Genomic DNA, 17,446 nt, shown 5'->3' with positions numbered 1-17,446 from the left:
AACACCTGAAACTCATAGGTGTTTGTAATTTCCAAATCACCCAATCCTTTTCTTCGCTACTCAGCATAATTTAAGTGCAGGTAATTTTCAATCTATACTTTGGTTAAACTTAGGAGAATACTTATTTTGGCCACGGGGCTTGCAGGATCTTAGTTCCCCCGACAAGGATTGAACCTGGACCCTCAGCAGTAAAAGTGCAGCATCCTAACCACTCAACCACCAGGGAATTTTCAGTACTTTTAAAATAAATCATTCCAGCAGTCTTCACAACTCTTCACAATAGCCTAACTCTGTGGAACTTGCTATGCAATGGATAATGATCACTGTTTCAGGAAAACTGGGATGGTACCTATGAATTAGGAAGGACTGTGTAATCTGAGTAAAAGTGGCTATCCTTGCAAGCATGAGTAATTGAGGAAAAGTGGTTACTTGTTATTGTGGGCCTAAACTCTATTACAGGGCTTCATACCTTGATATGCTTAGTTAGTGTTTCACTGACTTCAGATACTACTTTTCCTTTCAAACCAAGTCTTGCTTGAAGCAGTTCATATTGACTCTGATCACTGTGTAGAAACTAGTCAGAGGGTTACGTATAAGAATGCCCCGAAGGTCCCTCTCTCTTGCACCCAAAATTTCAAGGGAAAATAATTTATAGAAATACTTTGGATTTCCAGTTATTTCACTACCTTAACAGCTGTCTTCATTTTGGGTAGTGCCCTGCCAGTTAATTTGCATGTTCTGTATTGTTTTTTCCTACTTTGAACATTACATTTTTTGTAGTTGTCATAATGTGCAACAGCTGTATGTTTAATCAAAGTTATGCTTTTTCAATTGTTAGAGAATTAGTGTATTCTTACTTGGGTGTGGGGGGAAGGGGGCGCTATTGGAGAAAGTCAAAATGAAGGTGTGAATGTGTAGTTCTTTTGCTCCTTGAGGTTTTCCCAGGAGTTCAGGATTAGGAGTTCTTATTTTTTTAATCAGATAAGCCATGGTAACATCCTAGCCCTATAAGGGCTTATCTGCTTACTGACTTGGGAGACTCCTTAGATTTATTTGAAATAAGCATGTTAACTAATCTGTGAAATAATATCTCATTTAATTCCCCCCCCCCCGGGAAATTTGAATTTCTCAATCCCTTGTTCTATTTAACAGTTGTGAGCACCTGTAGTGTGCAGGATTGTGCTAAGTGTGTTCTTGGACCACTTGAATTAAAGTTACTTATCTAGTATATTAAGTTTGTTATTCAAGGACAGATTTTCATTCTTTTCTCTTTGGTTGACTTCTCACATATGGCCTTATTGTGTTAGAGCTGTGAATGGTAACAGGTATTACATACAAAGAGGGGGGAAATGACTAGTGATTAACTTGGTGAGGTTTCTGGGGAAATGGTAATTATGAACTTAAAGGAGTTTAGAGAAATGGCCCACTGAATTTTAAAAAGAAACAAAACAGAGACTTAGTTTCCTAGGACTTCTGTAACAAAGTACCAAACTCTGGGTGAGTTCAGACAACAAATTTATTGTCTAGCAGTTCTGGAAGCTGTAAGCCGGAAATCAGTGTGTCAGCAAGGCCATGATATCCCTGGCTCTGAGAATCCTTCCTTGCTTCCTTTAGCTTCTTGATGTTTGCTAGCAATCCTTGGTGTTCTTGGCTTGTAAATGTATCACTCCATTCGTGTGGCTGTTTTCTCCCATGTGTCTGTCCAAATTTCAACTTTTTATAAGGACACCAATCACAATGGATTAGGGCCCACTCTTATCTAATTCTAACTTGATTACCTCTGTAAAGATTCTGTTTCCCAGTAAATAAGGTCACATGCTCAGTTACTTGGGATTAGGACTTCAAGGTATTTGGGTGGGAGGTGGGGATCTTAGACACAATTCAGTCCTTTATGGAGACCTTGCCAAAATATGCTTAAATTGCAAGATAAACTTATTCACTAGTCATCCTGGAATACTTTTCATAAAACGACTTGATCACCCCTACAGAGAACTTTGAGCAAGTTAGAATAGCATGAGCAAGAATTGTAATTATTCCTGCTTGAATTTTTTTTCTGCTTGATTTTTTAAAAAATTACTGCTTCAGAAAGATAAAATGGTTAAACCTCTTTATGAACACAAGGTCATAAAACAATTCACTTTTAAAATTCATTTTTTTTCTTTTAGTGGGTTCATTAAAATACACAAACCCTCTCGAAGTTGAGTTTTTCTGCCTAGGTGATGAGGTCACAGCAGCAATGATACATTTTTGGTTTCAGTGGCTATCAGTTTTCCCTATTGTTGATGTAGAATGATTCCTAAGAATTTATTGAGGTCCTGAGAAGATGATGACATTAGAGGACATAGGAATGGCTTCAAGATTACTAAATTGCAGTACTATGAATTTTATTTTAATAATTTGGCTAGGACATTTGGGCAACTAAGGATGTAGAAAGATTGAGTTTTGAGAGAAGCATTTTAATCTTTTTCTGTCCTTTTTTTTTCTAGTTGGAAAATGGATATACTTTATTTGACTATGATGTTGGACTGAATGATATAATTCAGCTGCTAGTTCGCCCAGACCCTGACCTTCCTAGCACATCTAAACAGACTGATGTACAGGCCAAACCCTGTTCTAATAGTCCACCTAAAGTAAAGAAAATCCCAAGGGTGGGACCTTCCAGTCAGTCATCTACATCAACTCATGATTTTCTTATTGATCCTGGCATTGGACTATACAAGGTATGTTGTCTTCCTCAGACTTCTTGTTAATTGTGAGAATATAGATATGTTCTCTTCAGGATGTTGTGAATAAGTAAGCATTGATTGCCATTTGAAAGTAAAGACTGGGCTGTTAATATTTTAACTTTTAAAAGTAATCTGAAAAAATAGTGAAAGATATATAGACAAATGTATAATGTATATGTATGGCTCAGAGAATAATGAAGGAAATGCCTGTTTAATTCCACCAAGGTTAAGTAGCTCCTTTTTAAAGCCTCCTGTGTGCCCCTACCAGAACACATCTCCCTCTCTCCCTAAGAGGTAAACTACTTGTCCTGACTTTATGATCATTGCATTTTTCTTTAGTGTTACTACTCATGTATGTATCTCTAAGCATTTTGTTTTGCCTATATTTGAATTTTTACTTTTTCACATGTAGCTATGTTTTATTTTTCACTGTTATGTTATTCCATTGTAATAACATGCCACAATACATTTACCTAATCAATGATTAATAGATATGTGGGCTGTTTCCAGCTTTAGCATTATAAACAGTGCTGTTTTGAACCAGCAGTGTGTATCCTAGTATACACGTTTAAGAATTTCTTCAGGAATTTTTACTTAGAAATTAAAGTGCTGGTGGAATTTCCATGCATATTATATCTGTAGATCAGCTTGGGGAGTTGACATCTTTACAATGTTGAGTCCTTCATTCATGGAATGATAGGTATCTCCATTAATTTAGATCTTTCACATCTTTCTCAATTACTTCTCTCTTTACATATATTTGGTTTATTTCTAGTAGCTTTGTTTTTGATGCTGTTATAAATGGTTGCCTTCTAAAATTGCAATTTGTTTGCTATGTAGAAATGCAATTGATTTACTTATTGACCTTTGTTATCTAGCAACTTCTTCAAATTCTAGTCTAGCAAATTTTGTAGGGATAATTGACAGTTTTGCTCCATCTTTTTCAAAAAATCCTTATATTTTTTCTTAATTCTTACTAGTTGGGATAAACTAGGACCCAAACTTAATTTTTCAGAGCTTTTCCAAGGCTAAAAATTAAAGATTGGTAGACAACATGAATTACTTAAGAAAATGCAAATAGAGAACCGTGGAAAAATGCAAACAGATCCATAAAAATGGAAATAAAACTGGCAAAGAGCTGTATCAAAGGGCCTGGCTTGGCTGCACTAAATTGCTTTAAACCCATAAAAAATAATAATTAGGAAATCTAAGTTGACCCACAAATTTAAAAAAATGAAAGCTTTCATTTGTTCTATAAATTTAATGTAACACCAGTACTTATAATAAAAAGCACACTAGTATCACTACATATTGATGTAAAACCTAAGTTATGTTTTGAAAATAAAAGTATAACTGTATTAGAAGAACATACCTCGACTAAGTGTGGTTTGTCAGAAAGTGGGATCGTTCATTGTTAGGAAATATTTTAATTCATCATATTAATAAACCAAAGAAAACAAATTATCTGTTTTCTGCATCTAAACATTTGAATTCATTTCTGGTGTTTGAAAAAATCCTTGGTAAGAGGAACAGATGGAATAGATGAGTATTTTTAAACCACACCCAGCATCATGCTTAATGGTGGGGAAAAGCCACAAACATTCCCGTTAAAGACAGGAGCCAGACAATGAAGCCGGTTAATGCTATTGTTTAACATCTTTCTAGAAGTGGTTGATAATACAGATAAGCAGAAAACAAAGTGTCGTAAATACTGGAGAAGGCAGTCATTACTTAGGAATACCTGGAAAGCTGAGAAAATACATAAGAGCATTATGAGCCATCAAAAAAGTGGCTGTTTAAATACCAATAGCTTTCCTTACTATGATCATTTAGTAAAAGAAAAAAAGTATAGTAACAAAACAGAAGTCTGGGGATAAACTCACATGATATGCACAAAACTTAAATAAATAAGTGCCTTATGTAGTGCTCACAGTTCAGACTGAATTGTTAATATTGAAAGCCCACTTGCCAAACTGTGTAGTCACTCATTGATTTCATCCCTCTTTCAGTTACCAATACTTTCTACTTTATTTTTCCACATTATTTTAAAAATAAACTTATTAGTTTAGAACAGTTTTAGATTTGCAGCATAATTGGGAAGATACTACAGAGTTTCTGTATATCCCACACCCAGTTTGCCCTGTTATTAACATCTTACGTTGGTGTGGCACATTTGTTATAATTAATGAACCATATCTCCTTAGCTTATACCTAATGTCGTTTATGTTTCAGAGTCCCATCTAGGATACCACATTACATTTACATTAGTGTTATACTAAATAGTTGTCACATCTCCTTAAGCTCTTGACTGTGGCAGTTTCTCAGACTTGATTTTTGATGATCTTGACAGTTTTGAGGAGTATTGGTCAAGTACTTTGTAAAATGCCATGTTGGGATTTGTTTTCATCATTAGACTGGATTTACATACTTTGGGAGGAAAATCACAGAGGTGAAGTGCTACTTTCTTCGCATATCTAGGGCACTGTACTGTCGACATTCTATTGCTAAAATTATGACTTAGGTTTTACATCAGTAGTAACTTACCACTGTTGATGTGAACGCTAATCACCTGGCCAAGATGTCGCTTTGTGTCACATTTCTTCACTGTCAAGTTACTCTCCCCCATCCCCCTTTACATACTGTATTCTTTGAGATGAAGTCACTATATGCAGTTCACACTGCATATAGTCAGATTATCTACAAAAATTATTGGAAATTCTTTTATGTGGGAGACTTGTCTTCTCATTTTTTTGGTCATTTATTTACATCTGTATGGATATTTTTTCTCCTGTGTCCCTTCCATATACCCCCATTATTTTAGGTTTCTTTGATTTTTTTTAAAGTGCTGTCTTTCTGGCACTAGAAGGTGCTCCAGGCTCATCTTGTATATTTCCTGCCCCCAGTCCTGCAATCAACCATCTCTCTGAGGAGCCTTGGCTCCCTTATTGGAGAATGGTATTGGAAACTAAGATCTGGGCTCTAGGTGCTCCTTGCTCCTGGGGTTTCCTTGTTTTCAGGGCCCTCAGCTGACAGGAAGGAAATACGTGTATATATGTATAATAACTCCTGTACATCCATGTATCTGTAAATATTTATGTAACCATTTGTGTCTATATTAAGCTTACATTATTACATTTTAACTTTAAGGGCAGCAATTTAGAAGCTGCTACTTTTCACTTCATTTGTTTTGGGATCTGAGATTAATCAAGGGTAAGCAGTTATGGTCAGTTTAAATTCTCTGTTTCGCATACTTCTCAGTACCTGGTTGTATCCCCTCCCCCAATCTAATTCAGAAGAGCATCATGAGAAACTACTTCTCTGAGCAGATCTTTCCTTTTTATTTTCAGTGTTAGCACTTTGGCTGTCAACTATTTCTAGTACTTGGTTTTGTTTTTTAAAATCTGTTAGATTTCATATTAATATATAGCATAGATGTTAAGGACTTGAGCTTTGTCATCAGACTTGGTTTCAAATTTCAATTCAGCCGCTTTCTAAGTTGGACAAATTTGGCAAGTAAGTGCACTGTCTCCCTTTCCTCATTTAGAAATACACTTGGAACCTGGCAGTTAAATTCTCAAAAGGCTGTTATTTGTAAACTAATATGTTTAGTCAGAGCTACATTTAACCTTCATCGTTAGTTGAAGAGGCTAACACAAATTTACTTGCTTTTTTGGATGAAGCTCGTTAATTGCCATAGTCACTTGAAATTGTGACTAGTGACTTTTTCAGATAAAAGGGCTTATTTCTGGATAATCCATTCAGCGAATATTTAGATATTTAGTATATATCTGTACTAAGTACTAGAAATGAGGGTAAACAGATGATATTGCCCCCTGCCTTCATGGAATTATATTAGATATTCTTTGGGGCTAGCCTGAAAATGCTCAGAGGCTGCTACTCTTGATTTATTTTGAGTTTGCTTTGAATTCTGTCTGTTTTCCTTAGAGCAAGTCTCTGAATACTAAGTATATCAAAATTTCATTAAATTATGTTTGAATCATTTTCTTTTCATGAACTCTTGCCTGTGTAATTTATGCTTTATAAAAATTTTTCTTTATTGATGAGCAAACAAATTTGGGGGCTTTCCCTTCCTTTTGCCTAAGAATATTTTTGGACCTCATGATAAGGCATAAAAAGTGGATTTTCAAATTAGCGTACTCAAAACAGACATAGGTAAGCATTTAAACTTTAAGATGAGATTTTAATCTGAAGTTGTTATCCAGTATCAGTCTTATTTTGCCCTATTTGATAAGTGAGCAATATTTGGTCAGTTTCAGATATCTTTTTGTATGTTGTAAGAAACTAGATATCACTATCACGTGTGGAGAGCCTGTGGAAGATTCTACAGAGTAGCTGGGTCCCTCCATTCCCATTGTACAACACGTTGAATCACACTGACTCTAGGAAATTATTTTCTGAAACCAGGTGACCTTCTGATGCCTAAATTGGTTTTAATTCTGGTTTTTAGATGTGGAAGCTTTGTATGACTCACGTCAGATCTTACTGTTGAAATGACTCATTCTGGCTTAAATAACTGTTTAGCATGATGGTAGTAAGCTTTTAGCAAAGTGTGTGGCAGTGTTAAACTTTACATGTTAAACATGCCTATGTTCATTGTAGCAAATAAAGGAAAGAGGAAAATCATCAATTACTAAGTAAAAATTATGGATTTCTTAGTATTTCCTGTCTTTTGTCTGCAGTGCAATACTGTTTTAGTTAACCTTTTTGATCATAAAATGTAGACAATACAGATAAGAGTAGAACTTAAGGTATTGTGAAGTCAGTGTCCATAAATACCACTCAAATTAAGAAATAGAATAGCAGTACCCCAGGAACTTCTCATGTGCCCCCTCTTGACTAAATTCCCTCCTCCCTGGTTGTGACTACTACCCAAACTTACATGGTAGTCATTTCTTTGCTTTTTATTAACTTTATCGTTTTATTACTCTTCTTAATAACCTTTAAACCTATGTATGCATCGCTGATTTTCCTTTCTGAACTTTATGTAAATGGAACCATGTTGTGTTTTGGTTTGTAACTCTGAAGAAACATGGTATAATGAGAGAATCGTGTTGATTTAGAGAAATCTTGATCAACTTAGCTCCTGCTTCTAGCTGTGTATCTCCTGAGGGCAAGTGTATGTCACTTCTGAACCTAATTGGAAAATAAAAATGACTTTGTATTGTAATTTTTTAAAGGAGGTAATGTATATAATATTAAACGGCTAATGTATTTACTAAGCATGGTATGATAGTAAGAATATACTAGTGGTTTAAGGAGTCTTAACATTGAACATATATTGATACTTAGTGGAAGCAGAGTTGTTTTCATTTGTTCCTACTATGTGCTTGCTAGGTTGGCACATCATACAGATTTGTCACCTAAAATCAATACATTGCAAAGTATGTTACTTTATAAAAGAAGCTGAGGCTGGGACAGGTTAAGTAAGTCATTCAAGGTTACATCTAGTAAGTGATAAGCAAGGGCTTAAACCTAAGTTTATCTGCAGAGCTTGTGTGTTTTCCACAGAACATACAAAGTGCTATGGTAAATTCTCAAGTATTTGCTGTTGGTACTATTTTATTTTTTAATGATTTTTCCTTGCCTCCCATACTTGGGTTTTTTTGTTTGTTTGGGTTTTTAGCAAATACTTGGATGTGAATGACTTCTCTAAATGTGGCTATGGGCATGTCTCGGAGATAGTACTGGTTTGGTTCCAAACGACCTCAAAAAAGAGAATATTGCAATAAAGCGAGTCACAAGTTTTTGGTTTTCCAGTGCATATGAAAAATAGTATACTATAGTCTTTTAAGTGTACAATAGCATAATTTTTTTTAAAATATACATACCTTAATTTTAAAATGCTTTATTACTGAAAAATAACCATCATCTAAGCCTTTAGCAAGTCATGATCTTTTTGCTGCTGGAGGGTCTTGCTTCCATGTTGATGGCTGCTGGCTGATCAGGGTGGTGGTTGCTGAAGGTTGGGATGGCTATGGCAGTTTCCTGAATAAGACAGCAGTGAAGTTTGCCACATTGATTAACTCTTCTTTTCACAAACAAGTTTTCTGTAGCGTGCAAGGCTGTTGGATAGCATTTTACCCACAGTAGAACTTTTTTCAGTACAGGAGTTAGTCCTCTCAAACCCCACTGCTGCTTTATCAACTAAGTTTATATGGTATTCTAAATCCTTTGCCATTTCAACAGTCTTCACAGCATCTTCACCAGGAATAGATTCCATCTCAGGAAATCACTTTCTTTGCTCATCCATAAGAAGCAACTCTGTATCCATTCAAGTTTTACCATGAGATCACAGCAGTTCACGCACATCTTCAGGATCCACTTCTAATTCTCTTGCTGTTGCCATCACTTCTGCAGTTACTTCCTCCACTGAAGTCCTGAACCCCTCAAAGTCATCCATGAGGGCTGGAATCAACTTATTCTAAATCCTATTAATGTTGATATTTTGACCTCTTCCCATGAGTCACAGATGTCCTTAATGGCATCAAGGATGGTCAGTTCTTTCCAGAAAGTTTTCAGTTAACTTTGCTGAGATCCATCAGAAGAATAACTGTGGTAGCTATAGCCTTATTGTAATGTATAGTTGCAAGAACATAAGCTTTAAGATAAAGGTGTCTTCAAATCCTAGTTTTACATTTTATTAACTTTCATTTGGAGCACGTTAACTTGTCAGAGCCTTTGTTTCCTTATCCTGTAAAATACAATTTATTAATTCTTAAGGTTGTTAGTTAGACAAGCCTAATTAAAGGAGCCTTACATAACATCTGGTATATGGTTATTAACTTTGAGTACATACTCACTCCCACCCGTACCCCTGTGATACCATCTGCTAGAATTCTGTTGGACACCTTAAGTGGTCTTAGACCCTCAGAAGAGCTAGCTTGATAAGGTGATGATGTTGTTTTAGTAATGTCATTTTTTTCTTTTTAAAGACTTTAAAAAGAAAATTGAAGGGATGTCTCTTGGTTATTGCTCCTGAAAGGGCTTTGACCTTTAGATCAATTCTGTCAGCTTTTTTAGGACAGGATTTTTTTTTTTTTTTTACCAGCTTCCTTAAGTAACTCTAAATATCTCTGGTATACCTGTTTTCTAATGCCCTGTTTTCCTTTTGTTAGCTTATATGGTTTAGTTCTGGATCATCCACTTTGCATCTTTATAGCTCTGTTCTCTTTATATTTTCTTTCATCTTTGAGGTGCTAAATAATGCATTTGCTAGTGAGTTACTGTTGGTGAAACTTAACCCCGTTTTGTATAGGTAGGTTCACTAGATTCTTCCCTTTGTACATGTATATAAGTCCCTTGTTTGAATTATTTTGTGTTTAATACTGCTTTCTGGTTGGACTGACTGTAAGTTATCTGTAGGATTCTGAAGAAATTAATGAAACAAATTAATATCAGTCATAATACTTTAAAGTTCTGGCTTTTTGTTAGTGACATTCTGAATGTATGACATGCCAGAATGACTCTTGGGTACACAAGAATTATATTTTAAAAGTCTAATATATATATATATATATATATATATATATATATATATATATATATATGGGTAAGGAATAGTTAAAAGACCTATTTCATTGAAAAATATTGGGAGAAAAGTTAATTTTCATATTAGTAAATAACATTTGACAGTATAATCTAAAAAACAGCTTTCTTCTAATCTTTGAAATTAAACATGAATATCTGCAAATATTAACTATGATAACCCTCAGAATAACTTGAGTTATATTTTTTTGAAGCAACAGATGAAATTATGCTTCATTAACTAATTTTAAACTTTTTTTAGGTAAATGAATTGGTGGATGCCAGAGATGTCGCCCTTGGTGCTTGGTTTGAAGCACGTATACATAGTGTTACTAGAGCTTCTGATGGACACTCACGTGGCAAAACTCCACTGAAGAATGGCAGTTCTTGTAAAAGGACTAATGGAAATGTAAATCATAATTCCAAAGAGAACACAAATAAATTGGACAATGTACCCTCTACATCTAATTCAGATTCTGTTGCTGCTGATGGAGACGTTATTTATCATATCGAGTATGATGAGTAAGTGCTCATGCTATTGAGGACTTCATTCATGTTTTTGTTTGTAGAAGCAGAATCTTCCATTTCAAGATTGTTTTCAAATAATAGTCTTTCTGAAGAAATCTAGGGGTCATGTTCGCTCTAGTACCATTTGTTTTTGTTTCTATTTGTTCAGTGGTTGTAGTATAATAGCTCCTTAACATTTAGCATCGGGCTCCTAAGTGGTTTGTTGTTTTTATTATCCTAATACCTGACTTAATTCAATATGTAAGGGTTTCTCTTTGTCTGGTCTTCTATTATATTAGTGTTTTTGCTATGTATTTTAATAATATTTTAGAAAGTATATAATAACGTGCAACATAGTAGCCTTTATTTATTTATTTAGGCTGCACCATGGGGCATGTGGGATCCTAGGTCCCAGACCAGGGATGGAACCCATGCCCCCTGCAGTGGAAGCGCAGAGTCTCAACCATTGGACTGCCAGGGTAGTCCCTGTAATAGCCTTTATAATGAGGATGAAATATTTTCTAAAAGCTACTATTGAGATAATTCACATAAAATTTATACATTTAAAGTGTACAATTCACTGTCTTTAATACATTCACAGATTGTGCCTTATCACAAACTAATCTTAGAACATTTTTATTGTCTCCCAAAAAACCATATGCCCAGCAGTTGCTTCCCAATCCCCCTCTCCCAACAAAATGTTTTTAAATGTTTGTGTGAAAACAGTATTAAGAACTTGCTTTGAGAGCCTAGACTAACACTGAGTTACCATTTTCCTTACCTGTTTTCAAAATCCTAGTATAAAAGTTACTATGGGGAAATATTTAACACTCAATGAACTTACTCTTCAAGTGACATCTTAATATGTATAGCAAATATGCAACCAAATCTTTTATCAGGTGTGAGCTGAAGATCCTAAAATGGTTGTGATTTTTCTTAGCAAAAATGGTATAGAAGACTTTGATGTCAACTCAGATTTCCAGGATATGTGGAATAGGGATCAAAAGTAGATCCGTTTCATCTTTTCTGATATTTCTTAAGATTGTGACTAACTTGCCAAAATGGCTTGTTTCAGATGAGCAATCATACTGTTTTTTTTACCATAGTGGGTGACAATAGAACCAACAACTAGAATGAGTATTAAGATCGGAAATTGGCCAGGACTGGCAATATTGGTAAATCGAGGCTGGAATAAAAAGGGATTGGAGTTGGTGCGTTAATAGTAACCAGTCTCTGGGTTTATGAATGTCATGGCAAAGAGGCAAGATCCCATATTAGTAGGGGAATTCAGCTATTTCTGTATCTGCTGACAACAAGTAGAGTTCTTGATTTGCTTTGAGTTTTTATTATATGTCTTGGAGAAAAAAAAAAGTAGCTCAGAAACCTGCTACTTGGGACCTGATTCTGGCCAATAAAGGAGTTATTATTTGGAAAAGAAAATTGTATAGAATGGCACAGGGTAGAAATAGGGTAGGAAGCTTTAAACACTAAGTGAACTAAAGCTTATTAAATTTTTACAGTTTTAGGGGCTCTTAGTTGGTTTTGGAATAAGACTTTACGAGACATAGGCCTGAGTTTGGTACAGTGTTAGAGCATAAATCACAATACTTTAGCATTTATTTGGCTATTTTTTAACGGAGAAATTTGTCTTGATTAGAATGAATGTTAATAAAAGGGAGTCTAAACCCAACATGCACCAGAAGACTAAAATTATCTGTCCCAAATAATTTTACATGATGAAATTGTTTCAGTGCTAGCAACTTAAAGATATGGTAGCTGAACTTTGAGAAATAAGATACCAGAAGCTTAGTAAATGTCATTCACATCTTCAAAAAGAGAAAAGGACTATACAAAATAAAGTATGAAGTAAATAGATAAGTTGCTGGATAAGAGTCCCAGATAAAAGGCTGGTGTAAGCACTTAGAATCATGACCCCATATGGATGTGATAACAAATCCTTTTAAAGTTTCGTTCTTCATGGCTATCAGAAAAGTTAAAAATTATAGTCAAGTTCTTGTTAATTTCAATAATTTAAGTCCTTTCTTGGATGAAGGATACATTGAAGACAGTTTGTGGAGAATATGGCTTAGCAGTGGTAATAAACAGATTCTTATTGAATAGTAAGCTCCAACTTAGTAGATAGAATGTAGCTATCAAATAGTTGCACTGTAGGATGTTTGATTAGAAGTAAGATATCTAGAGCAAGACTGGTGGTGCTACTGTTGTACTGGGCTGGTTATTCTCTACTTGGAATGTTTTACATCTTTAGAGTAGAACTCAAAATGTAAAATGTGAAACCTTCATGAAGAATAGCTGAAAGAACTAAGTGTTTAGCTAGAAAAGATTGGGATCGAGATAGCTTTCATATTTTAAAAGTTCTGGGAGGAAGTTCTACACAACATAGAAAGTAGTTTTCAGGTTAACATAAACTTCCTACCAGTCAGATCTCTAAAGACAGAGAATGGTCTGCCCTGAGAAGTAGACAAAAACAAGCGTTGGCTATCTTCAACCTTAGGGAATTACTAGAGATGTTACATTGCAAAGGGAAATACTAAAGTCAGAGATCATCTAATTCAATCACTCTTAACTTTAAGTTTTACTTCCAAAACAGTATCTGTCAGACAAATTTTTTTTGTACTTAACCTTTTTTTTAAAAATTTATTTACTTATTTATTTATTTATTGGCTGCGTTGGGTCTTTGTTGCTACGTGCAGGCTTCCTCTAGTTGTGGTGAGCAGGGGCTACTCCATTGCAGTGCACAGGCTTCTCATTTTGGTGGCGTCTCTTGTGGAGCACGGACTTATAGGCTCACGGGCTCTTGAGTGCAGGCTCAGTAGTTGTGGCGCCTGGGCTTAGTTGCTCCGTGGCATGTGGAATCTTCCCAGACCAGGGCTCAAACCTGGGTCCCCTGCATTGGCAGGCAGATTCTTAACCACTGCGCCACCAAGGAAGTCCCTTTGTACTTAAACTTAATAAATAGACTTCAAGTACATATAGGCTGCCATCCCATTCTGTTTATGATTCTGATTTAGTACTGTCATTTTCTCAATGAATTAACTTCATTTTTCTCATAGATAAATAAGCAGGTTACTTTCAATTTTATCTCCAAACTTTGAGCGCAGCAGTACATTTTGAACAACTTTTCATTTCACCAACACAGAGAGGTATTGAATATGGGACCAAGGAACCTATCTGAGGAATTCTTTTGGGATATGCAGTGTTTGTCAGTTTAAAATGGCACTGTTTGAAAGTTACTTTTATAGTGACCTACAGGTCCTAATATATTAACCAGACCAAATGAATTCTCAGTGTTTGAAATGAATTTCATTAAAAGGATTGCTGACACAAAACAAGATAAATAGGTATACTACTCTCTCTGTCTTCAATCCCAATCCCCACTCCAGTCAGAGCAGACTTAAGAACAATTTTTAATCTATCAGAAGTGATAGATAGTACAGATTTATAATGTTACTTATTAGGTAGACAGATTCCACAAAACAACACTCCAAAAGCCAAATCTAGTAGTTGACATTGTTCTAGAATCTAAATGAAATCATTTGTTTCATCTTATTCCTCTCAGAATTGTAGATATAAATATTCTAAGTTCATAAAAAGCAGGCTATGTTAAGAGATTTATTTGAAATGTTTTAAGGTTTAAGAATTTTACTGTTAGGGTCCCTTTTCTATATATTCCTTGATGAACATAGAATGAATTGAGAGCTGCTTCCTACAAATAATATAAAGCAAAACTTTTGGAGTTAACATCAAAGTGCCTGCTACAAAGGACATATTTGTAGTTTTTTTTTGTTTTTTTCATGATTGCTATTTTATACCACTTATTTATCATCACCCTTGTCTTAGCAAGGGCTTTGTATTTTTAGAATTAAACCAACCCAGTAAGTATTTTGGGAGGAAGAGTTGTCAGTACAAATGTTAAACTAGACTTCAGAGATTTAGATTCCAAAGGATTCTGAAATCTTCTGTAAAGTTGTAACTTCTTAAAAGCAGCTTTATTAAGATATAATTCAAGTAGAGTGTAAAATTCAGTGTTTTTTAGTATATTAACAGGATTGTGCAACAATCACCACAACCTAATTTAGAACATTTTCATCTTCCAAAAACCCCCATACCCATTAGCAGTAGTCACTCGCTGTTCCCCAGCCCCCACCCCTACCCCCCCTTCCCTCAACCCCTCTCAGCATTGCCATCAGGAGTCTTCTGAATCTGGATTTGCCTATTCTGGACATTGCATGTAAATAGAATCCTATAATATGTGGTCTTTTGTGATGGGCTTTTTTCACTTAGCATAATGTTTCAAGGTTCATCCATGTTGGAGCTTGTATCAGTACCTTATTCCTTTATTGCCAAATACTACTCCATGTTACCACAGTGTATTTATCCATTTATCAATTTATGGACCCTGGTGTTTTCTGTTTTTGGCTGCTGTGAACCTTTATGTACTGTTTTTTGTATAGGTGTTTTAATTTTTGGTATGTATGTGGCAGTGGGATTACTGGGTTGTATGGCAGTTACGTTTTAACCTTGGGAAGAACTGCCAGACTTGTTTCCAAAGTGGCTGCACCACTTTACATTCCCATGAGTTGTGTGTCAGGGTTCCAGTTTCTCCACATCCTCATCAAAACTTACCTCTTTTTGATTAGAGCCATCCTATAGTATGGGAGGTATAATTAACCTGCAACATTATGTTAGCTACAGGTATTACAACATAGTGATTCAATATTTCTATACATCACAAAATGATCACACCACTGAAGTGTGTTTGTTGGAGAATGACTATGCTTCATTGAAGCTTTTGTTCTTAGTGGTATTTTGGGTAGAAAATGAAAGGGGAGGAGATTCAGAAGTAAGCAAATGTCAAGGTAATATAGGCAATTATAAACCCATAGAGTGCTTAAATGGTCCATTTTTTTTAAAAGTGCATCAAATTTTCCTTTAATTTCATAGTAAGCTTGTACTGTATACTTCCATAGCTTTCTAAAAGTGGTGTTTATTCCCGTTAGTTACTCTGTAGTTATTTAAGGTTTAAAAATTTTTAAGGGTCCTGAACATCTAAATTCACGAAGCTGTGGCTGCAGTCTTGTGATAGCGGAGATCCTGAAGCCACTGTGATGAAGAGCCATGATCTTGACTGATAGGGAAGTAGGCTTGGAAAGGGGCAGGCATTTCCTTAGTGTCGCTAGTAAGTTAATATGTCTATAGCATAGTTTACAGCTATTAATTACATTAACTGTTATATGCCAGACTCTGAGCTAATTTGTTACATGAACACTCATGTAATCTTTAAAGTAACTATGATGTTAGTTACATTAACTCTTATATGAAGAGACCAAGGCTTACTTACATAGTTTGCCAAGGGTCACATCTGTTAAATTGTCTGACTTCAGAGCTTAAGGGTTAACCAATATGCAGTATTGCCACTCTGCCGAAACATGGTACGTGTAATTGGTAGTAACCTACATGACTTCAGAAGTCAACCATTTTGTATGACCTAAAGACTTGCTTTAGCCTTGGCCTGGGTTTTGAAGCAGACAGCACTCATACAACTTTGAGTTAAACCCTGGGTATGTAAGCAACTGAGGCCACCCTACTGAATTTAGTTTTTAGTTATCACTTGGCTGCTTTATCAACAGGTAAAGGCTTAAATCCTTACCCTGCTTTTGTGTTATAGTGAAACATCTGTTCTTAGTGGATTTGGTTTAGATCCCTCTTAATTAGACTAGTGGTTCTCAACCCTAGCTACACATTAGTTGTCTAGGAAGCTTTAAAAATATCAGTGCCTAGGATCTATCCCGAGAACTTAATGATTGATCTTTGGGACCTTGGGGCATTGTTGTCTCAAAAGTTCCTCTGATTCTAATGTATAGCCATGGTTGAGAACCACTGCCTTAGACCAGTGGTTCTCAAAGTATAGTCCTAGCCAGGAACATCAGCATTACGTGTTAGAAATCCAAGTTCTTATACTTCAGATGTAATGAATCGATCTCTGGTGGTAGCCCTGCAATCTGGGTTTTAATAAGTCCTCTGGGTAGTTCATATGTATGCTCAAGTTTAAGAACCACTCTCCAGTTGCCTCTTGTCCAGGCTTATCAGTTGCTACTAAAGACCAATATGAGGGAAAGAGGTTGATATGACAATTTAAATACAGTAGATATATTAAAGGCTGGACATGATATATAGTACCTGAGGAATGAGTGTTCATCTTTATTTTAGTACCTATATAGGTGGCTTGTGGCTTGTTGACTTTTCCATTTTGTTTCCGTACAGATGAAGGATTAGTTGTCTTTTTCTAAAAGATATTATATTTCATTCAAGCTAAATGATCTATATCATTTAAATAAGGGACCATTTTCCACTATGCAGTCTTTATCTGTATCAATTTGGCTGACATAGAGAGCAGTGTCCATAATGTGTTCGTGGAGAATTTATCTTTTATGATGTATTAATTAGTAAACTTTTTTTTCCCACCAATTGAAATATTTTGAGTTTTGAGGCAATTTTAGTATATTCACATCATTCACATGTTGTTTCTTTTGACTTGATAATTTATCTGAATTCCCCAAACTTGTACTTCCCCTTAAGAACTCAAACTCCAGCCCAGATCATATAAAAAGGAAAGGTTAACATGGGAGTAGTATTTGCAGAATTAG

At 35.3% G+C, this 17,446-nt stretch overlaps 1 protein-coding gene across 2 annotated transcripts in view; it reads left to right on the top strand.

The window, feature by feature from the left end:
• Nucleotides 1-17,446, top strand: part of UHRF2 (ubiquitin like with PHD and ring finger domains 2) — a 73,788-nt gene that overhangs the window by 3,653 nt on the left and 52,689 nt on the right. For both annotated transcript variants that reach the window (XR_009051216.1, XM_057720481.1), the window contains exons 2-3: nt 2,487-2,720; nt 10,534-10,793. Coding sequence is in view for 1 of the 2 variants with exons in the window: in XM_057720481.1 (XP_057576464.1) it covers nt 2,487-2,720; nt 10,534-10,793 (494 nt within the window). In the remaining variant the exon portion in view is untranslated. The remainder of the gene's footprint in view (nt 1-2,486; nt 2,721-10,533; nt 10,794-17,446) is intronic.

Source organism: Hippopotamus amphibius, chromosome 2, assembly GCF_030028045.1.
Source record: "Hippopotamus amphibius kiboko isolate mHipAmp2 chromosome 2, mHipAmp2.hap2, whole genome shotgun sequence".
Lineage (NCBI taxonomy): Eukaryota > Metazoa > Chordata > Mammalia > Artiodactyla > Hippopotamidae > Hippopotamus > Hippopotamus amphibius.
Note: the sequence above shows the minus strand (reverse complement) of the source record. Positions and strands in the feature narration are given on the sequence as shown.